Source organism: Solanum dulcamara, chromosome 9 (assembly GCF_947179165.1).
Source record: "Solanum dulcamara chromosome 9, daSolDulc1.2, whole genome shotgun sequence".
NCBI lineage: Eukaryota > Viridiplantae > Streptophyta > Magnoliopsida > Solanales > Solanaceae > Solanum > Solanum dulcamara.
In genome coordinates, this window is record NC_077245.1 from 8,193,503 (window position 1) to 8,217,795 (window position 24,293).

A 24,293-nucleotide genomic window follows, 5' to 3' on the forward strand; every position below is an offset into this window, starting at 1 on the left:
GTAATTAGGAGTTTTTTGGGTCTAGCCGGTTATTATAGAAGGTTCGTTAAAGGATTCTCTTCCATCTCATCTCCTATGAGGAAATTGACTCAAACGAAGAAAAGTTCTTATGAACGGATGAGTGTGAGAGGAGTTTCCAAACATTGAAAGATTGACTTATCTCCGCTCCTATTTTGACTCTACTGGAAGGCTTAGAAGGGTTCGTGGTATATTGTGATGTTTTAAGGGTTGGTTTGGGTTGTGCTTTGATGCAAAACGGCAAGGTTATAGTGTATGCTTCTAGAAAATTGAATGTACACGAGTGTAAGTACCCTACCCATTATCTTGAGTTAGCGACTGTTATTTTTGTTTTAAATATTTGGCGGCATTACCTCTATGGGGTACATGTAGATATGTTTACTGATCACAAAAGTCTCTAATATGTGTTCACTCAAACAGATATCAATTTAAGGCAAAGGAGATGACTTGAACTCCTCAAGGATTATGACATGAGTGTGCATTATCATCCGGATAAAACCATTGTAATATTATGGCCTTTTCGTTTGTAGATATACGAAATAATTGAAGACAATTGAAAACAACAGATAAGTAGTCTCTCTTTTTTTTAAAAAAAAGACTTTTATGATTTATTCTAATTGAAATCTACTTCATGTCATTGATAATTTTTTCTAAAATTAGACTATTATTGCTAAGAGGATTCTTTTTTGTTTTTTCGAACATAGCAATTTGTTCTAATTTTAAAAGGATTTATATATGGTAAAGTATAATCTATTTATTTTGTCCAAAATATTAAGATCTTATTTGTTGTAGTTTAAGTAAGACAAGATTCAGTAAGCAAAATTTTAGTTAATATCACTTGGACTTCATGTTAAATTAGGATTCTCTATCGTGATTTGCCAGTATTTTAGGATTTCTTGATAAATAAAATCTTTTATAAAATATTTAAGAGTTGCCCAAATCATATTAAATAGGCCAATTATTTTAGAATTTATATTAGAATCAATATTTAATATCATTAAAATAAAATAGTAGTATAATTATTTAAAAAATAATGAAAAGATTTTATTTAAAGCGAATGGCAAAAAGTTGGATCAGCATTTTAAATTCCTCCTTACTTCCCAATCCAGCTAGTAATCAATATTTTTCCGATCAATTTTTTAGTCTTTCCCGGCCGGCCGGCCGGCCGATGTACAGTATTTTCAGTCCGCAGTGATGCTGTCACTCAATAGAAGAATGAATTCAACCGCACCAAATGAGCCCCTTTTACCCACAGAAGACACAGTCTTGGAGGAAAAGGAAGAATCAAAATCAGAAAATTTGGTGAAACGAACATGCCAAGAATCAAAAAATATATGGGAAATAGCTGGACCCTCCATTTTCAACCGATTGGCCATGTTTTCTCTTACTGTCATCACTCAATCCTTCGCCGGACACTTGGGTAACCGTGACCTCGCCGCCATTTCCATTGCCACCACCCTCTTTATCTCCATTACCTTCGGATTCTTGGTATGTCTTACTTTTGAAAGATTTATAATTTATATGCACTCATAGTCGTCATAGGCGGAGCTAGGAGTTTGAGTTTATGTGTTCTAGATTATAGAAAAGAAAATTACCATGTTATTGATAAATGTGAATTTTTAAGACAAATACATGATTTGCCCTAAAACTACTTAGTTTTGCCGAACTCTTGAGGGGAGTTCCGGCAAGATTTCGCACACCTGCTAATTCCAGGAGTTACCTGTCACCCTCATCAATATCATATATTTGGTAACTCTGTCCACTAAGACTAGACAGATGTGAAAAATCACCTAGTGTTTTCTTATATCAGATGAGATTTAATTACTAGCTCTACTTGTGCTCAGAGTGTAGAATTTTTAACATGGTTTGTGTAGTTTAACCTATTGTTATATGTTAGTTATCATTTTTGGGTACCTATTAATGCACCTCAGTGATATTTACCCATAATTATTTCATAAGTAGTCATATTGTACATTTTCTACCTTGTTCATGTATATAACTTAAAACTCCAAAATAATAAGAGAAAGAAGAAATAATTTTTGAGGTAAGAAGCTTAATTAAGATCCATAAGTCTAATATAGAGGAAACTATCATCTACTTTATGTGAACATTTTGGTTAAAATTTTGTTGAGGTTGTGGTAGTGTAACTAGTGTTGGTGATTGGTCAGTTGGGAATGGCAAGTGCACTGGAGACACTGTGTGGACAGGCTTATGGCGCAAAGCAATACCCCTTGTTGGGTGTATACTTGCAACGTTCTTTGGTCGTATTGTTCCTCAGCTCTCTAGTTCTATTTCCTCTTTTTGTGTTTGCTGAGCCTATACTGGAGCTTCTGGGGCAGCCAGAAGCAGTGGCTAAATTGACTGGAAAGGTTGCAATTTGGCTTATCCCTATGCACTTGAGCTTTCCTTTTCAATTTACATTGTTAAGGTTCCTGCAGTGCCAGCTAAAAACAGTGGTAATCGCTTGGGTTTCTGGTGGGACACTTGCTCTTCATGTGGTTTTGTGTTGGATTTTTCTTTATAAATTGGGATTTGGTATTGTTGGGACTGCCCTTATTCTTGATTTCTCTTGGTGGATTTCTGTGTTGGGGCTTCTTGCTTATATTGTTTTTGGTGGGTGCCCTCATTCTTGGACTGGTTTCTCTATGCAAGCGTTTGTTGGCCTTTGGGATTTTTTCAAGCTCGCTGTGGCTTCTGGGGTGATGCTATTGTATGCTTCTTTATTCCTTATGTTTCTCTGTTATCAAGAACGTAGTCACATTGATATATAGATTAATATTCTTTTAAGGCATAGAAGTTGATGTTTCAGGTTGGAGAATATTTATTTTAGAGTGCTAGTTATAGTGTCTGGGCACATGAACAATACGGAAGTTGCAGTCGATGCGCTCTCTATCTGGTTCGACTTTATATCGTATACTCAGCTTTTGTAAATGTTTTTTCTGCTTGATTTTGCAAGTAATTGATGTTGTTTCTTCCCCAGTATTACTATCATCGGATGGGAATCCATGATTCCACTAGGATTTTTGGCAGCAACAGGGTATGTTCATCAAATAATTTTGAGTCCATTTCTATTGTCTTACGGGTGTTTCCTTTTGGCTTGCCAACATTAAGAAACAGTGGCAATTTGGCTTATGTGTCATCTGGTACATGAATTATTAATAAGATAAAAGAGCATATCTCATTTCTTGTTTTATACAATTGCGATTTCATTGGCTATAGTGTTGTAAGAATGTTTCATCCCATGACCACAAAATTTTCTATAAACACAGGGTACGCGTTGCAAATGAGCTCGGAGCTGGAAATGGAAACCGTGCAAAGTTTGCCACAAAAGTTGCATTGTTAAACACTTTAGCATTGGGAATTTTGTTTTGGTCAATTGTTATGGCCTTTCCTGATAAGCTTTCTATGATCTTCACCTCAAACACTCCTGTCATTAAAATGGTGGGTGAATTTGCATTCTTGTTGGCAACCACAATTCTCTGTAATTGTGTTCAACCAGTTCTTTCAGGTGAGAAATTTCAGTAGTTCAACTTTTACATATTGTTTCAACATGATCACATACTAAAAGATAAATGCCCATAAAGAGAGGAATTAGTAACCTAAAAAATAAGTTATATGCTAAACCAGTTATATACTCTAATAATATAAAGTTACTTAACATGGTCAGTGTCTAAAGTGTATAAGTTAAATCCATCTCAAACCACTACATACTTTCATATGAAAAGCCATGTATCATAGTAGTTAAATACTCTTCTGTTACAATGTTCTCAGGCGTAGCAGTTGGATCCGGTTGGCAGGCACACGTGGCATATGTTAACTTAGGCAGTTACTATTTAGTAGGAGTGCCCCTTGGTATCTTTATTGGATGGTCACTAAACTATGGATTAACGGTATGTGATAATAGTAAAACATGATATTCTTAGAATCCATCTTTCTTTATAATATTAACTGTGGTGAAAGCGACTACAACTACTATACTCAAATGTTTACTGGAGATGAATTAATCAAGCAAATTTGCAGGGCTTATGGTACGGTATGATCACGGGGACAGTAGTTCAAACCTTGATATTAGCGATTATGACCATCAGATGTCAATGGACCATATAAAGAGGTAAAATATTAAACTAGATAGTTCTCCCTTCAATTTCTCTATGTAGCTAAAAGCTTTCACCCTCACCTTAGTTTCCTATAAGAGAGGAAAAGTCCAAAATGATCTCTTATCTTTGAGGTTAGACCCAAAATAATCTCTTATATATTATATGGGCCACTAGTAGTCCCTTAAGTTTGCAATAATGGAGCTTTTTTTTTTCACCAATGGTTGGGGGTTAAGGTACTGCCCCAACCTTTGTATTATCAAAAAAATCAAGTACATGGAGGAGGATATAGACCTTTGCCTCCAAAGCCAAATGAAGAATGAGACATTTCATTCTTATGTACCTATGGTTACAAGCACTGTAAGACATGGGAGGAAAAAAGTCCCACCTAATGTAAAAGTTGGGGTGGGTACAAATGAGTGAGATATTGCACAAAATAGAAAGAATTGTACCAACTCTATATGTGAGAACTGCTAACATCATTAATCACAAAATGATTTTGCTTTTGCCTGATTCTGAGGTGTGGGACGCCTTGTTTATCAAGCCTCACCATGCCTTTGACTTTACTAGGCAGTGAGCCAAAATCATAGTAGATAGCTTGACTTTCGGTGACTTCTCCAATGCTAGCTAAGTGATTACTGTGTTCCCCACTCTAAAAGTGTGGACAAAACAAAGTTTTCAAAGTCGGGGATATGAGTGATCTGATCCGTAATATGTTTTACATGCCATGGAGCCTCATTTTATTTGTTAATCATATCCACCATCACTTGAGAGTCGGTTTCCACAATAACGTTCAAAAATTGTTTATAAATGCAAGTTTCAAGCCTTACAAGATGGCCCTAGCCTCAGCATTGTTGTTGCTGGAATGACCATAAATATCTGCAAATGCAAAAATGTAAACCCCTGTGTGATCTCTTAAAATACTGCCGCCACCTAAGCTTCCCGGATTTCCTTTAGCGCATCCATCAACATTGAGTTTTAGAAAGCCAATCACAGGCTTATTCCAATAAACAACTTGCCTAGTATGTTGTTGGATTAGATTCTCAATATAATGACAGATTTCATTCCAAGAAGTAGAGAAGGACAATTTCAACCAGTTAGTGGAAAACAATCATAGACATATATTTTCAAGTTTGGTGAATAATATACTTGCTAATCATCTTGATATTGTCATAGCTGGCAGAACATCGACACTTTCACAACTCCCAACAAATAACTGTATGAAGGCACTGAAGACTGATTTTATGGACATGATTCTTGTGTTTAGATAGTCACCAGCACATGAGGACTTGTCTAATGCTCCCAAAATTAATGGAAGTGCCACACTATAACCAAAATAGTTCCAGACTTGTTTGGCTATAAGACTATCACAAAATAAATGGTTTATAGTCTCCTGACTATGATTACTACAACAAGAACAAATGGAAGAGAGATTCACATTAAGCTTTTGTACGTTATCATCTGTGGGAAGCTTATTATGAAGAGTTCTAAGCATAAAAAAAGAGACCTTGAAGGGAAGCTGTTTTTGCCAGATCATCCTAGTAGCGAAGGAAGTATTTTTGTGCTTCCTAATAATGTGCCAAGCCGTTTTACTAGAAAAAAGTCCACTAGACGTGATAGTCCAAATAGGCCAATCTTCTTTACCCTGATGAATATCTATTTGAAGGATGGTGTTGACAAGATACTCAGGTAGGACATTTCTGAGTTTAGAGGCATTCCAATTACCACAATAAAAAAAATTCATGAACCCTGGTCTTCTTAGGAGTATGCTGGTTCTGAACAAAATTGGCGAGGTCTCCCTTTTCAGTCCAATTATCCCACTAGAATGAAGCCATGACATACCCAATCTTCTATAGTATTATTTTCTCAATATCATTCTTGATATCCATCAACCTCCTCTAATTATGAGATTGACCATAAGAACACTTCCTACAAACTGAATGTATTCTCTTACAATATTTGGCTTCAAGAAACTCTTTGAGAAGACCTTTATGAGTTCTGAAATTCCACCATGCTTTTGCAGAGAAGGCTTTGCATATATCCTTGAAACATCTAAAACCAGCACCACACCTTCGAGAGTAGGGTAGCAGAGGTCAGTCCAATCTTTCCAACGGTGCTTGTTACTTCCTTCTTTTTGTCCCCAGAAGAAGTTGCAAGTGATTTTCTCTATCTGAGTAATCACATTCTCAGGGGGGATATAATACAGCCAGAAGATGAATGGGTAGAGCCTGCAAAACAGATTTGATTAGTACTGCTTTACCCCCATAAGACAATAACTTACCTTGCCAACCCTGAAGTCTGTTGGCATATTTGGGGACCTTTTTGTTGAAATAAATAACTTTTTCCTTCCTAGATAAATAGGGCAACCCAAATATTGCATAGGGAATTGAAGGTGACTAAAACCAGATATGAGTTCAATCTCCCTGATCTTGTCATCAGATAAATTGGCTGATGCATAAATGTCACTCTTCTTTTTGTTGATTCTTTGCCCAGAGATCTTTTCATAAGAAACCAATTTATGCATCATGATTTTGATAGAATTAGGATCAGCTGACGAGAATAAAATGGTATCATCTGCATAACACAAGTGATTGATCAATGGGCTACCTTTGTCAAGAGAGTAAGGAATGAAACCTTCCTCAGGAAGTTTCATTAGTAATCTGGATAGTAATTCAGCTCCAATGATAAATAAAGAGGGTGACAAGGGGTCTCCTTGTTTGACACCTCTAGTGGATTTGAAAAAGCCTTGGTACCATTTATGTTAATGGAGTACCAAACATTAGAAATGGTCATCCATATTCTATCTATCCAAACTTCTGAGAAGCCCAATTTTCTTAACATTAGACATTATAATCCCAATCAAGGTAGTCCACCAGGTGGGTTTGTTTATCCTTCCAATTTCGAGTGTCTTCTTGGATAGTTATAGCGGCCGCGAGATGTACCTGTTTGGGGGGGGCGGTCATCTAAGCTTTTTTCGTGTCCAATTTCATAAAAACATTGCTCAAAAGAGGAGATTGATTGATATTATGAACAATTTCTTGGGTGAGCATGATGTTTTCTAAAATGGATCTTTTCTTAATAAATCCAGTTTGGTAAGGGGATATCAGTTTGTGCATCAAAGGGGCAAGTCTATTATTCAGTAACTTTGAGATAATTTTACAAGAACATTTTCCCAAACTTATTGCTCTTAAGTCGGTGAACTCTTGAGGACATTCTACTTTGGGGATCATGACCAGACAAGTACGAGTGAATGATCTTGGCATTTGTGTACCTGCAAAAAAATCAAGGACATTAATAATAAGTCATGTTTGATAATATCCCAACAACAGTGATAAATTTTCCAGAGACGCCATCAGGACCAGGAGCACTTTGAGAGCTCATGGAAAATACTACATCTTTCACTTCATCCATAGAAGAAGGTGCAATGAGCTTCTTGTCATCATCAGACCCACTAGAGTTGGGCTACAGTCCAACACAGTGAGGTCTTTTTGATAATCATCTTTGAAAAATTGATTCTTGAAGAATTGAATAGCTTCTCGAGAGATATTTTCATCTCCCTCAATCCAAGTGTCATCATCTCTCTTAATCTTAGTGAGGGTGAGCCTCTTTTTTTCCCATTAACCACAGAGTGAAGGAATTTTGAATTAATTCCCCCTTCCACAAACCATTTAATGCCTGATTTTTGTCTCCAAAAAGCTTCCTCTTTTTTGTAGGCCATAATAAGCTCAGCATTAGCTTGATTTAAATCACTTCTGTTACCACTAGAGTTGTCTATAATGGTTTTGCTTTCAAGGTCAGCAACCTTTTCCTCCAAAGCTTTTATATTATTGAAAATGTTTCCAATGGAGTTCTTAGACCACTCTGATAGCTTCTTACAAGTGTTCTTGGGTTTGAGATAGAACTTCTAGAGAGGTGATCCCTGTTGATCTTCACTCCAAGCCTGTTCAACAATAGAAAGAAAATCCACCTCCTTGGTCCAAAAATCAAGAAATTTGAAGTATTTGATAGGGGTTGTAGTGGTCTTCTTGGAAATAATCAAAAGGGGAGAGTGGATCAGACAAGGTGAGTGACATTTGTAGAGTCAAAAAGATTTCTCCACTCATGATTCACCAACACTCTATCAATTCTTTGTCAAACTCTTCTATCAGGAGACCAACCATTACACCAGGTGAATTGAGAACCAGAGTACCCAGCATCTATAAGGTCTCATTCTATAATACATTGAATGAATGCCATACTTTTAGACATTCTGTTAGGGGAGCCTCCTTTTTTTCACCAGGATCAATAATGCAATTAAAATCATCTGTGACCATTCAGGCAAGGTTGTTATTGCTACTGAGCATCCTCAATTTATTCGAGAGTCCTTCCCATAGGTTCTCATCACACTTAGCATAAATAAAGGTAATCATCATAAAGTTACTATTAAGGTTAATACTACAAGAAACTTGTTGTTCATCACTATCCATAATCTGACAGTCAAGAGTGGAGTCCCAGCAAATCCAAATTTGACTATTGGAGTTGGAGAAGGAATTATGATATCCCAGAATTCGTTTGTATTTATTGATTTTCTCTTCTTTGTAGAAAGGTTCACTTAGAGCAATAATGGGAAATTTCTTAGAGATGATCATTTGTTTAAGTCTCTCTAGTGCACCATCAGATTTGATGCTCCTAATATTCCAATATAGAGACTTAATCAGCTAACTAATCGGATGATATTTGTGAAAGAGAGGTCTTGGTAGACCTTTGATTGGTTGTCTTGCCTCCTCTTTCTCTTGTAGTGGATCTACCACCTCCGTTGTTGTTTCTTCCTCTTCCTCTTCCTCTGGCCCTAGGAGGTGCTTTAGTGTTGTTGAGTTTGTTGATATCTGTGAGAAATATATCCTATTCTAACAATATCAAAATTGACTGTCACATCATTAAGTGATTGAGGGTTGGAAGTATTGATCAGCTTGGCCACAAGTTCATCATTGTCTGGTTCACTGTCAACACTTTCATAGTCTCCACTAGCATCTGAACTTTTGTCATCTGCATAATCCATGTCTTAGGAGGAATCCTCCTCCCCCTCAGAGGTTCTAGATTCTTGGACATCTTGGTTAGAAATCTCCGTACTAGTGGTATGTCCTTCCTCAAGATTAGTGCCACTTATAAGTTTCAGGTAATTGTTCTATACGACTTTCGGATCAATGCCATGTTTAGTTTGAGAGTGAATATTCTGAGCATTTTCCTGAGCCAATCCTTTAATAGTATTGGTGGTGATACCAGGTTTGTTTTGCATCTTTTCCCCTTCATTTTGAGAACTGGTAGTGTTGACTTCATTGGGATGGTTGTCAGTCTGATCCTTCTTGTTAGTCATATTGATAGAAACTAAAGATGAAACGAGATGAGAATGAAACTTTACTGGTTAAATAAAGTGCAAGAATCTTAAACACCGTATTAACTAATAACTATGTTTGTATGGAGTAGACAAATCTCCAGATACAAAGATAATGACAATACTTTTCTTCTTTTCCAGAATTCTCCTAAATACATATATTTATACCAACATAAAGATAACTCCTAACACAGAAACAACTACTACTATAGATAACTGTTGCTGATAATAACTGATGCTTATAACTACTATAGATAACTACTGCTTATATATTTTGACCTATTTAAAACAAAGAAACTAAGATAAAGGAGTAGTCGTATCACATATCCAAGTTGTTTGACACATTTTCGCCTCCATTTTGAGAGCTGGTGGTGTTGAGTTCATTGGGATGGTTGTTAACCTGACCTTTGTTAGTGTCATTGTGAGAACTAATTTCCTGGGATGTGTTCCTTGTTCATGACTTGTCAGGATACCCATGTCTTGCTTTTGTTCTCCCTGGTTGTACTTTTTCTTCCTATTTCTTTTGTTTCCAGTGTTGGAGGTACTTGTTTTGTGTTGATTAATATTGTTTCCTTGATACATATCATCTTCGAGATTTGTATTTCCAAATTCTTCATTGGCAACTCCTTTCCCTTTTTCTTCAACTTCTTCAAGGATATGTTTATTCTGTTTCATGGAAGGTTCTTTGATAGAGATGCCATTGTATCTATTTTTTCTTTGAGTAGGATCGCCTTGTTGCTTGGCATTGTTCACAAACTCTTGATTATATTGTTGTTGTCTTATGATGGTATCTTTAAACTTTGGTCTCTTTCTTCTACAGACGGTCTAAAAATCATCATCTTTCATTTGATCCTTTTCTTGTTTCTTCTTCCTTCTGAGCTTTGAGTCTTTCGCTAGTCTTGTTTCTGCATTGATTTTCCATGTGACCTTGAATTTTGCAATATAGGCAGTAGCTCAGAACTTTTTTATATTCAATTTCTAGCCATTTTCCATCCTCAGATCCATCAAGCCTAGTGAAACCAAGCCAAATTTGATCCAGCCTAGGTTTCAGAAGATCAATTTTCCACCTTAACCTTGGCAACATTTCCCCTAGATTTAGAGTAAGTAGCTTGATCAGGGGTCATAACAACTCCAATATCTTGTATAATTTTGGAGATAATTTTCAATTTAAATAGATGCCATGGAAGCTTGTGGATAAGGATCCAAACCGGAACTATAGTTTGTTGGGGTTTAAAAGGTGTGAATGAAAAATGAAGAGTTGTGACTTTTTCGAAGGATTGTGACTTTTCAAAAAGGTTGTGATCTTTTCGATAAGGCATAATAAGCACCTGATCACACTACCCTTTGTTGTCTATAAATAGAGGGGTTTCTTCTCATTACAACAAATTTCTGGACTTCTTCTTCTACTAAATCTAGTATTTTAAGTGTACTTTACTGTTGTTGAGTGGTTCGCTGACATCGTGGTTTTAGGTACCGATACACTGGTGAGTAATATCGTTCTACCTTGGGAGGATATATTTTATTAACCTCGGGTACTTGCAGAGAACAATTTTCTTAAAGACACTGTGCATTCAATGTACTCGGATTCCAATCTATTCAGATTTTATTTTCTTGACCCTTTATGACCGACTAGATAAGGGGCCTAACTCTCGCCTTTTCTTGGGAGATGGGGAAGAAGTTGATTGGTTTAGGAGCCTGGAGTAGTAGCGGGGATGTGAACAACATGTGGGACATGACTGCTGGTTGCATTACAAAAACAGCTACCGAGGTTCTAGAGGTATCGAGAGGAATCTTTGGTGGTGGGATGGAGAAGTACAAGGCAAAGTGAAAGCTAAGAAAGTTGCCTATACGGAGTGGTAGGAGTGCGCGGATGAGGAAGAGAAGAGTAAGCTTAAAGATATCTATAAGAAGGCGAAGACAAAAGCGAAGTCGGCGGTCACCAGTGCTAAGACGACAACTTTTGAATGCTTATATGTCGAGTTAGGGGAAAAAGGTAGGGATAAGAAATTGTACAGGTTCGCCAACGCACGAGAGAGAAAAGCCCACGACCTGGATCTAGTAAATTGCATCAAGAACGAGGAAGGTGAAGTGTTAGTGGAAAAGACCTCTATTAAGCAAAGGTGGCAAGCTTACTTTCAGACTCTTAAATGAAAAAGGAGATAGAGACATTGTATTGAGTGATTTGGCATACTCTCATAGTCTTCGAGACTTTGGATACTACAGGTGTTTTAGGGTTGAAGAGGTTAGACGTGCTATTAGCAGGATGAAGAGGGGAAAAGCGATCGGGCCCGATGAGATTCCGGTGGACTTTTGGAATAGCACTGACAAGGCAAGTTTGAAGTGGTTGACTAAGTTGTTTAATGTTATTTTGAAGACTACTCAGATACCCAATGAATGGAGGTGGAGTACTATGGTTGCATTATACAAGAACAAGGGTGATATCCAAAATTATAATAATTACAGGGGTATCAAATTGCTAATCCACACTATGAAGATTTGGGAGAGAGTGGTGGAGATGAGGGTGAGGAGAAGAGTGTCAATCTCAGAGAATCAGTTCGGATTCATGCCGAGGCAATCGACTACTGAAGCAATCCATCTTATGCGGAGATTTGTGGAGAAATTTAGAGAAAGAAAAAAGGATCTCCATATGGTGCTCATTGGCCTTGAAAAGGCTTATGACAAAGTTCCGAGGGATGTTCTCTGAAGGTGTCTGGAGGCTAAAGGTGTCTCGATGGTGTATATTAGGGCGATAAAGGACATGTAGCTGAAGCCAAGACTCGGGTTAGGACGGCGGGAGGTGACTCAGAGTATTTTTCTATTGAGATGGGACTATACCAGGAATTTATGCTGAGTCCTTTTCTCTTTGCCTTGGTGTTGGATGAGCTGACACGGTCTATTCAGGAGGAGGTTCTATGGTGTATGCTATTTGCGAACGACATAGTTTTGATTGATGAGACTCGGGATAGAGTTAATGATAGGTTAGAGGTTTGGAGACAAACTTTGGAGTCCAAAGGATTCAGATTGAGCAGGACCAAAATAGAATACTTGGAGTGCAAATTTAGTGTTGCGATGGATGAAAAGGGCATGAAAGTGAGGCTTGTCACTCAACCTATCCCCAAGACAGAAAGATTTAAATATCTTGGATCCATCATCCAGAGTAGTGGGGACATCGATGATGATGTCATGCATCGCATTGGGGTTGCGTGGAGGCCGACCTCTAGAGTTCTGTGTGATAAGAAAGTACCACTTAAACTTAAAGGTAAGTTCTACATAATGGTGGTTAGACCGGCGTTGTTATATGGAGTGGAATGCTGGCTAGTAAAGAACTCTCATGTTCAGAAGATGCATATTGCGGAGATGAGGATGCTGAGATGGATGTGTGGACACATTACGAGTGATAAGGTTAGGAATGAGGTTATTCGGGAGAAGGTGGGAGTGGTCCCTGTGGCAGACAAGATGAGAGAAGCGAGAATGAGATGGTTTGGGTATGTGCAGAGGAGGGGTGTCGATGCCCCAGTCAGGAGGTGCGAGCGGTTGGATTTGGGGGTTATGCGGAGGGGTAGGGGTAGACCGAAAAAATATTGGGGAGAGGTGATTAGACAAGATATGACGCTACTTCATATCACTGAGGAAATGACCTTAGATAGAAAGGAGTGAAGGTCGCAGATTAGGGTAGAAGGCTAGTAGGGATAGAATGGTGTCTTGCCGTGTGTTGGTTTAGGATGGTCGTAGGACTAGGCGTGCCTTTATAGTGGTATTGTTATTGCCTTTGATTATCACATTAATTTGCTATCGTTATTGTTTTTGTCTTGTAAAATTTGCATTGTCTTTCATGTTTTTTTTTTACCATTATGCTATATATATTGTTTTTCTCTCTTGGGATTGTGACTTTTGAGCCAGGGTCTTTCGGAAACAACCTCTCTATCTCCATGAGGTAGTGGTAAGGTTTGCGTACATTTTAACCTTCCCAGACCCCACTTGCGGGATTTCACTGGGTATGTTGTTGTTGTTGTTCGTTTTAAGTTTCTAGTTTTGAAAATACTCCTTAAACTTTGTTGTTTCTTACAAAGTTCTCCAAAGTTATTGTTTTAACTATCTTAGTGATACAGGTTGAACAACATAGTCGTCTTAGCCTCGGGCTTGAAATCAACAATCCACTTTAATATTTTCATAGTAGAATCACCAATATCAACATATTCTTTAAAAAGGATATGGTTGTAATCAGTTTCGTTGGTGAAATCAATGTAAACATGTCTATAGTCAAAGTAAGCAATTTTCACGTTCCCCCTCAGGTGAAATTTGCTAACAAAAGTTATCCTGATATCCTCCATAGAAGGTTTTCCTTTATAGAATTTTCCTACCAAAGTAAGCCTACATTCACTAGCCAAATTCATGAAACATTCTTGAGCCGAAAAGTAGACAGCAGGTTTACCTAGATGTGTTCCATGATAGATTTGCATAGTTGATAGTACCTTATTAAGCTCATGGAGGTTCACTTGAACAACAACAGCAAAAGACGATTTCGTTGGATTTTGATCTGTATTTTTACTCGTTCTGATTAGGGGCTTTAAAGGTTGCATATTGTTCTCCTCTTTGTTGGGGACTTGAGTTTCATTAGAGGTCTGAGGATCATTAATTCTATTGTCAATCTAGTTAATTTGATTATGATCCTTTGAGCTATGGGGATTCCAACGGGAGGGTTTGTCGAAATTTGTAGAAATTTTTAGTGGGGGAGATACTGTGGGTTGTGGTGGAGAGTCTTGATGATTAAAAAAAAAAAGGGACAGCCCGGTGCAATAAAGCTCCCGCTATGCGCGGGGTCCGGGGAAGGGCCTGACCACAAGGGTCTATTGTACGCAGCCTTGCCTTGCATTTCTGCCAGAGGCTGTTTCCAAGGCTTGAACCCGTGACCTCCTGATCACATGGCAGCAACTTTACCAGTTACTCCAAGGCTCCCCTTCTTGATGATTGTTGAAGATTTTTCCTGAGGGTCAATTTGCTTTTCCTGGCTAGAATCGGCAGCAGCAGCAGTGTTTGCGTGGTGGTTCTGTGAAGAGATATTGGGTGACTAGAGTGATCAGCTCAAGGGGAAGTTTTGCAGGTTTATGAAGACAGATTCGTTGGAAAAGGACCGTTAGTGGAGTTCAGGTCATTGTAATGATCTCAAATAGAATTGAAATAACGAAGTATCTTTTGGGACGATTTTCGATATATTGGTAACTGAATTGAAATAGAAGCTAAGCTAATAACAGAAAATGAGAATGTGGAATAGTAGCTCGATAGATCTACATAAATGAAAGAAGAATTGAAGAGATTTAGAAGAGATTGAGAATGAAGAAATTGGGAAGAAGGAGAAGAAGATACTATACAAATTCCATGCCCCCTCTATTCTGTTAGTCGGTTACATATACTGTGTAATCCAAGTGGCTGAGCTGGCAAGGCTGATCAATCCCAACCTTTGAAGCTCAATAACTCTCGATCAATCTCGACTCTCCACGTGGCAATTATTATAACTAAATTCTGAATAAACCCCAGCTCATGAACTTTCCCGTCGGATTTTGGCGGTGGGTCAGGGGAGCTGGGGTGAGGTCAGGAGATTGCATCTTGAAAGTAGGAGAGAGAAGCTAGAGAGAAGGGAGAGCATTCGGATCAGTGATTTCTAGTTTCGTTTTGCGGAAGCTGCATTGTGCTTATTAAATTTTTTGCAATAATGGAGCTCGTTTAGTACTCCCAAACAGAAATCATGGTCTTTGAATCGCAGAGTTGGTTAAATATCGAAGTGGACCTTATAACTCCCTAGGTACCTCATACTACTGTAATGACCCCCTTTTTTTCAACTGACCCCTTTTCTCATATATAAAAAGCATCACCTCCTAATCTTATTCCACACCACACCGTCAACATGAGCTCTTACTCGAAAACCTTATATGCACACAGATTTAGACAACTTGAAACTGGAAAAGGAAAAACAAAAACCAAAGTTTACGAAAACAGTAAACTCATATTAATACTCTTGACTCTTTAATGCTCATTGACAAAAGGTTTCATTCTCACAGGCATGGTGAAAATTTGCTATCTGCTTATGTTGGAAGATAGCTATGCTATTTGTTGGTGTAACATTTCTGTGTTGTATAATATCTTTTTTCCAATTCTTGTTGTTTTCCCCGTTTAATCATAGGTATTCGAAACTCACTTGAGCAGTCCCTCCAATTGCTCATGTGCTCGACGATGGGATCTGTCACATGGAACTAGATGCTTATTGTCATGTGGACTCTGCAGCAGTCTGACCATGCTCATACTGTTTTTTTTTCTTTATTCTTTTTGGGACGGAGGAATATGGTATAGAAATGAATCAAAAGAACAGAGAATTAGCAACAGTTTTTCATAAATGTATTCAATTTTTTGTACAACTTCTGGTATAATTATGATGTCTATCTCTGAAAGAGAATGTGATCTTTTCTTAGAGAATCAGAACTAGATGAACGAGACAAATGATTAGTAGTTAGTTCTTTAGTTTTGATTATTCATTTGGTAATGGAAAGTGGTTATCTTATACCTGTCAAAGACATAGTTATCTCTTTGGGGTTATACATATGTTCTATTTTCCATATAAAATTTCTGATAGAGCGTTGCTGCTTCTTTTTACCCCTTTATTTTTTGTTCTTTTGGGTTTAGGAGAGTATGAGAGGGATGATTGGACAGAATAAGATACATCTAAAACTTACCGAAGACATGACTCTAGATATGAGGATATGGATGGTTGTTACCACTGGTATTCTTTGCTGTATTTTTTCCTACTTGTTTAATATGTTTTACTTGAGCGAAGAATTTATCGAAAACATCCTCTTGAAGTATTTTTAAAAATTATTATCTCAATGAGCTTCTAAAATTACCTTATATAATAAATTGAAATGTTACCTGAAAGGTTTAGCAAAATCAATGACTCGTAAATATTTCTGAAATTTGAGCAAATCTGGGTTTACTAAAACTTTAGCCAGATAGGCAGAAAGGGTTAATTGAACTAATCAACTAATTTATAACCCCGAAATAATTTGATCTATAGACAATGTCGTTGTGATAAAAATTGTGATAAGTCGTGACAAGGAAGATACAACCTTTTGAATTTAGGGTCAGTATGTTAGAAGTTCTTCATCCTTTTCTACTTGCAACCAAGATTAGAAGTCACTTGTACTTGAGCATTAGCTTCCTCTTCACAGGAAAAATTCCAAAATCATCCTATATATTTAGACTTTCATTTAAAATTATCCTTATTCTTTGAGGTGAAGCACTAGCAATTCTCAATCTTCTCAAATTTGGAGCACATTAAGAGTATGTTTGACATTGCTGTTAAAAATTTCTTATTTTTAGAAATTCTTTTTTAAAATAGCTTTTTTTTAAAAAAATAATTGTGTTTGGGTAATTCATTTGAAAAATATTTTTGATTAGCATGTTGTATTTGACTAATCTTTTTTAAAAAGTGTTTTTGATTAGCAAATTACAAAAAAGGACAAGCATTAATGCATTTCTAATATTAATATTATTTTATAAAAAAAAATTATTTTTAATATCTATTATAGAAATTTTAATTAAAATTTTATTTTATTAAATTAAAATGCACATATTCAAATTTCCAATCAATAGTATACATAGATAAATAAAAAATTAATTAAATATTGATATAATATTAACCTAATAATTTAAATATAATTAAAAATATCAAGCAAAATAAATTTAAAAGTTATTCCACAAATTAAATCACCACATATGAAAATTCATTACAAAATTAAATAAATATAAGAGATATATTGATAAATATCTATATATGGCAAGACTAGTTTGGTCTTGAAAAAATAATTTTCTGCTTCTGCTTTTTTTCAAGAAACAGAATTTTTTAGCTTCTTTCCAACAGTAGAAAAACTCCTTCTGCTTCCAATTAAAAACAGTTTTACTGATTAGTCAAACACCTTAATTTTTCAAAAAAATATTTTTATCTCAAAATAAGTGTTTTTGTCCTCCTAACAGAAATGACAAACGGGCTTTAAGTCAGTAACTCAATTTGTCTATATAACTAACGAAATATACAACAACAACAACAACCCAGTGAAATCCCACAACGTGGGGTCTGGGGAGGATAAAGTGTACGCAGACCTTACTCCTACCAAGGTAGGATGGCTGTTTCCGAGAGACCCCCCCGGCTCAAAAAAACAATATATATATGTATGTATATATATATATATATACATACATTTAATCAAGTAAATATATTTTGATTAATGAAATGGTAAAATAGTCATGTAAAGAATTCGATAATGGGTCTAACTCAACCCCAAAAGCTAGCTCAAAAGGCGAGAATTTCCCAAGCCATATAAAAGAACCACCCATCCCATATTTGACCGACGTGGAACTTCTTCAACGCCCCTCCTCACGCCCAGGCTTAGACATCTAGAGTGTGGGCAATTTTAATATGGATGCCCAACATCGTGAACGGGAATTGGGATGGGTCCTGCTTTGATACCACGTAAAGAAATGAATCTTTGACCTAACTCAACACCAAAAGCTAGACCAAGAGGTGAGGATTGACCAAACCATATAAACAGACCACCCATTCATAATTGACCGATGGGACTTCTTCAACAGGCCACATACAAGAAGTATACCCAAAATAAAAGAAAATCTATAAAAGATATGATTCTCTACAAACGATACCCAATCTTCTATACAACAAGGAACTACATGGGTGCACCAAAAGAAAAGGTATCGGAGATTACTCCTCAACTGAGAAATACTCATATCTACCCCTTCAAAGCGTGCACACACACACATATCAGTAGGTGATTCTGAGAAATTACGTGAAAAATTGGACAACTGACTTTCGTTGATAAAAAAACTGGTAGTCTAAAATTTCTGTTCAGAGAATAACTGAATACCTGAATGAGCGATTCAGCCCCTTGATTGCGAATATCGCATAGCCAACCCCATCGCTGGTCTGAGCCAAGCATTAGATCACATAGCCTGAAGTTCCCAAGGGTTCCTTCTATGGAGGTAGAGCTTGGATGAACCTTAATATCTCACATGTTTTTCATATTCATGTTCTCTGAGTATAAAAACCCTTTGCTCTTTTCTTCTAGGATAGTGTCTCTCCTTTTCAACATTATATCGATTGCTTCTTAAGTAAAACCTTTTGAAGCTCTTGCAGAAAATTAAGGCTTCATCAATCCTTAAGAAGTTGGGAACATCATCTCTTGAAAATTGATTTGACCAAATCGTCAACTCACAACTGAACATATGTTTTATGCGATTTTCTTTCAATGTATGGTTATAAAGAGCTAATATGGATGAAAATGGTCCTTCTGTTGATAGTGTGGCTGAAAGTAGATGATTAGGTGTTATACCAAAAGATGTGTGGAAGTCGATAAGAGCTTTTGTGTTCATAGTTTATTTGTTTGTTGTTAAGATGCGCCTTTTCAATTTTTCACGAGAGTAGTTGGCCTTAATATATTCCAGTTGCCTACTTTTTGTTGTCAATGTGCGTTTTCAAAGAGAAATTATTGTTGTTATACCAAAAACATAGTTTAGTAATTTGTTAGCTTTTTCTTCTAAAGGACACTTATATTCTGCTTATTGCTATTCTACAATTGAATTGGATCAAGATACTATTTTACATTTGAGGCTACTAAGAGTTTTAAAGTTTCTGAGAATAAGCAATCTTTTGAAAAGATAATCTCAATCTATTTAAATGTCACAAGTGTTAATAAAATGCTTTTTAACTATTGATATTATTATAAAAGCCACTAATTTTTTTTTATTGTTATAATCGGTATCAAGAAATAGGTGAATGGATGATAAGGAGAGTTGTGGAGTTACAATTGTGTTTAACTATAACTTTTTTGTGAGCATAATACAAAAAATGCTACAATTTAATCATAGTTATCATATTCAAAATTTATTATGATAGTGCAAAGAGCCGCCAAATTTACTAGTAAAGAAATAAAGTTAAGTCTCGCTCTTTTCTAGTAAATTGTATGAAACATTATTTAATTAGGATCATATTAATAACAAATATAAGTAATTATTTACGAATTAACAGATCGATATAAACGTGTTAAGTCATATATCATGAAAATAAAAATTTACCTATGAGAAAGCATGATTAATTTTAGTAGTCATGTGTTATTGATATTTACTTTAGCTTAATTAAAGCACCAGGTGCTGATGCATTTTTTATTTTTTGTAGGGATGGAAATGGGGTGGGGGAGGGGCGAGTACTGGGCGGGCTTAGAGCTATGCGGGGCATGTTGAAGTAATTATTTTTAAAATTAATGCGGGGCGGGGTGGGGAGGGTTGCAGGTTTATGTGAGTTTACGGTACCAAATAATAACCTAAAGAAAATTAAATCTTTGTAATTACTAAAAATCTAGGATATAAACTTTTTATATTAAACTTTGACTTTAGTTTTAACGTTTTTTTTTTTAAAATAAATTAAATTAGACGTCCAACGAATTGTTAGTTGTTAAAATATTAATTAGAAATAATAAATTAGTGATTAAGAAATAATTGTTGAAACGTTAATTAGAAACAATTAATTAGTTGTTGATGTTGATTAGCGAAAAAAATATGATTTTTTTTTTATATTAAACTCAATTTTTAAAAAAATGCTAGGCGAATCTATGCGGGGCGGAGCGGTTTAAAAAAATTGAAGATTGAGCTCAACCTGTCCCTCCCCGCCCTATTGCCATCCCTAATTTTTTGTATTAAAAGTTTTTAAGAAAGACAACGAAAAGTGAAATGGCTAGAAACTCAACAGAAAAATAAGTTTTTGAAGTAGAATGTGTATGACTAGAAATTTTAAGAATTTTACTTGTCTAATTAAGTAATTTTATTTGTCTGTTGATAAATAATAAAAGTGGAATGTTAACAAAATTATTGAAGTAAAATTACTTCAAATGTCCAATCATTCTAAATTTAAAAATGTCCAGTTATTCTAAATTTCTTAGAATTAATTTTATTTTAAATTAAATAAAATTACTTTAAAATGGTTATACGTTATTCTTCTTTGTTTGTATGGCCAATATTTTTGAAGTGGTAGTCAATAATTGAATAAAGAAGAAAAACATTCTTTCCCAGGTATTGGGAAAGTTCCCCATCTATTGAAAAATAGCTAATATCTAAATTAATGAAAAAAAATTAAATGTAAAAGAAAAGGGTAAAAATGTCAAAAAGAAACCTGCTTCTAATATTAATAGGCTTTATTACAACACTGGGGCCATTGTGGCCAAAACAATTGTGCGGCGAATGTGTCAGTTGGGTTCCACATTAGTGAGATATTTATTGGAAAAAATTACTTAAAAAATTACTTTTTAATAAATAATTACTAATTTAACGATATTTTTTTTATTTATTATCATTTATAGCAATATATAGCAAGATTATGATATATTTATTATGTATTAAAAGTGAATTATGTACGCAATATAAATATATTATAAGTATTTTAAAATATATTATACTTGTTTGATAACAAATTGACACAATGTATTATAAGTGTATTAAAGTATGTGATAAATAAATTATCCATGAATAAAACTTATATTATATGAGTTTATAAATTATTCTCGCTAATATGTATTAAAATTGTATTATAATTGTATTATAAATGTTCAGTGAAAAAAATATTATTACTATAAATGATAAATATTTTATTAATGTAGTACATTTATATAAATTTCCCATATATATTTATGGGAAAACAAACTAATTACAGACATATATTTCCTTACATTTATTACCACTAATTAATTACAATAAATATCTCTTTTTTTTAGCTTTAGTTATTTAGCTTTTTTATACTTATTTTGTTTTTTATTTCTCTACTTCTACTTTTTTTTCTTTTTCTGTTTTTTTGTTCATTTGATTTTTAATTTTTTTTATTCTTTATTTCTTTTTACACAATAATTTCATTTATTCGCAATATTTATTTCAAGACTTCCTTTCTTCCTCTTTTTTTCATTTTTTCTCATTTATTTTTTTATTCATTTATTTTTTTCTCTACTTTTTTTTCTTATTATTTCTTATTTTATTTTTATGCATTTTTTTATTTTTTTCCAATTATTTTATTCTTTATTTTCTTTTTACACCATAATCTAATTCATACTCATTTTTTATTTTATATACTCCTTTTCTTCTTCTTTTTCATATATTTCTTTTTTCGTTTATTTTCTCTTTCTTTTATATTTCTCCTTTTTTTCCTTTTATCTCTTTTATTGGTATTTTTTCATTTTTTCATTTTTTATTGTATTTTTCTTTATTTTTTAGTTTCTTTATTTTATTTTTATGTTCCTTTCCTTTTCTCCTTTTTTTTTCTGATTATCTTTTTATTCTTTATTATTTTTCATTCATATTTTTTCTCAAATCATGATATTTTTTATTTTTCACCACAATTTAATTTCATATTTTTTGTCATTCTATATTTTGTTTTTTATTTTTTTCTTTCAGTTAATTTTCTTTTCATTTTTTATTTCTGATTTTTTTTTCATTTGCTTCAGTTTGTAATGATACTATCACAATATATCTATACACTTTTATGTTATCATTGATGTATGCTAGTGAGACTTCTATGATACTATCGCAGTCTATCTATATACTGACATGGTGTCATTGAAATTTGCTTCAGTCCGTAACGATATCACCATAGTATATCTATATAATGTCATGGTATCATTGATGTGTACTTCAATCATTCAGCGACACCTCCATGATACCATCATATACTTGCACGATATCATTAAGAATTGTTTCATATAATCCATAACATTCATAAGATCATACATGATACCATCATAATATGTGAATATACTATTGTGATATCACTAGTGTTTCCTTCCTTCATTCATAATACTACTCATTCATTAATGATATCATAACAATATATACATATATTGATATGGCATCATTAAAGTTTCCTATAGTTTATTTATGTACAACCAACTCGTTCCTTAATGATATCAACACATTATATATATAATAGCATGATATCATTGACTAATGAGTAGTCCTTCAAGGAAGAAACTCATAATTTCTCAATGATACCATCACAACATATATACTGATATAGTATCATTAAAGACTATTTCATCTATTGGTAGCACTCATCGGATCATGTATGATACCATCACAGTATATGAATATACTGTTGTGGTAGCACTAAGATTTCCTTTATTCATTCATTTACAAAACCTTTAATTCATTCCTTAATAATACCATAACTACATTCATATACTGTTATGATATCATTAAGGTTTCCTATAACCGTTCATGTACAACCAACTCATTTTTCAATGATACCATCACAACATATCATGTACTGATATGGTATCATTAAGAATTATTTTCATATATTCATATACTGCTACGATATCATTAATGTTTTCTACAACCATTCATGTACAACCAACTCATTTCTCAATGATACCATCATAACATATCATATACTGACATGTTATCATTAATGATTGTTTAATATATTCAAATACTATTATGGTATCATTAAGATTTTCTACAACAGTTCATGTATAACTAACTCATTTCTCACTGATATCATCACAACACATCATATATTGATATGGTATCATTAAAGTCGGAAGCAGAAGAATCAAATACCAAATATTGTAGGAAAAAAGTACAACGGCGAAGGTCACATAATTCTGTATTTTTTTTTAAAAAAAAAACCACACTAAATGTCAAATGTAGTTTATGCAGACCCAAAGTAACGTAATTCTGTATTTTTCTTATTTATTTATTTATTTATTTATTATTATAGTCTAGTTATTTTTTTATTAATCTCAACGTAGTTAGTTAGTATTTATTTTTTTTGTATTTGTTTTTATTTCTTAAAAAGGCAAATATATAAAAAGAGAGAAAAAAATTAAACGATGATAAACCAACAAAAAAAAAGGGAAAAAGACAAAAGAAAAAGAAGAAGAAAGAAACAAGTAATAAAAATGCATGATACATAAATATGACCCTTAACTTGGCTTCACAACTATGACCTCTAACTTTACTAGTGCACAAGTAGGCACTTTAACTATCCAAAACTTAAACAAATAGACACATTCGTTCTACATGACAATTTTGTGTCCTACGTGGCATTCTACGTGTATTGTGCCACGTAGGACACGTGTGTCTACTTGTTCAATTTTATACAAATTTAAGTGTCTACTTGTGCACACCCAAAGTTGAAGGGCATAAATGTGAAATAAGATCAAGTTAAAGGGCATATTTATATATTATGCCTAATAAAAATATTACCAAATGGTATCTCTAATAAAAGGTAAAATAATAATAATAATGAATGAGAAAAGAATAAAAGAAACAATGAAAATAATAAATGAGAAAAGAACAAACGTAATTAATGATAGGACAAAAATAATAAATGAGAAAACAAAAGAAAACTTGTATTGTAGTTTAAGTATTTATTCTTTTCTATATTTTTATTAGGCTAAAAGTAATTAGCGATCTTTTTATCATTGTATTTATTTTTATCTTTGAAAAAAGGAAGAAGATAAAATAAAGAAAATAATTAATAAAAAAAAGAAGCTAAAAGGATAAGTAATTAAATCAGTTAGAGGGGAACGAAAAAAATAAAGAAATGACAAAAAGGAAATAAAGCTAAATCATAAAGTATTAGCTAAGAATTGTCAACTGCCTATGCGGGTAATTATTTACTATCAAATGATCATTTGGTGTAATAAGTTTAAATAGGGGTATATTCAGATAATTATTTCGATCTTTATAGGTATTTGATGTAGTTTTCC

General features: G+C 34.2%; 1 protein-coding gene across 1 annotated transcript; it reads left to right on the forward strand.

Annotated features, from left to right (window-relative positions):
- Nucleotides 1–1,084: 1,084 nt before the first annotated feature.
- On the forward strand, nucleotides 1,085–16,136 carry LOC129902260 (protein DETOXIFICATION 27-like). Its single transcript, XM_055977413.1, has 8 exons — nucleotides 1,085–1,506; nucleotides 2,187–2,728; nucleotides 2,828–2,914; nucleotides 2,999–3,055; nucleotides 3,288–3,526; nucleotides 3,790–3,908; nucleotides 4,039–4,129; nucleotides 15,662–16,136. The coding sequence occupies exons 1-7, from the start codon at nucleotides 1,213–1,215 to the stop codon at nucleotides 4,123–4,125; spliced, it is 1,425 nt and encodes a 474-aa protein (XP_055833388.1). The 5' UTR covers nucleotides 1,085–1,212; the 3' UTR covers nucleotides 4,126–4,129; nucleotides 15,662–16,136.
- Nucleotides 16,137–24,293: the final 8,157 nt, after the last annotated feature.

What these genes read in the sequence shown, in the direction of transcription:
- LOC129902260 (XM_055977413.1), top strand. Translation starts at nt 1,213, where the DNA reads ATGCTGTCACTCAATAGAAGAATGAATTCAACCGCACCAAATGAGCCC. An exon ending in CCATTACCTTCGGATTCTTG is followed by an intron (nt 1,507 to 2,186) that starts GTATGTCTTACT and finishes GTGATTGGTCAG; the next exon opens with TTGGGAATGGCAAGTGCACT. An exon ending in GTCGATGCGCTCTCTATCTG is followed by an intron (nt 2,915 to 2,998) that starts GTTCGACTTTAT and finishes TTTCTTCCCCAG; the next exon opens with TATTACTATCATCGGATGGG.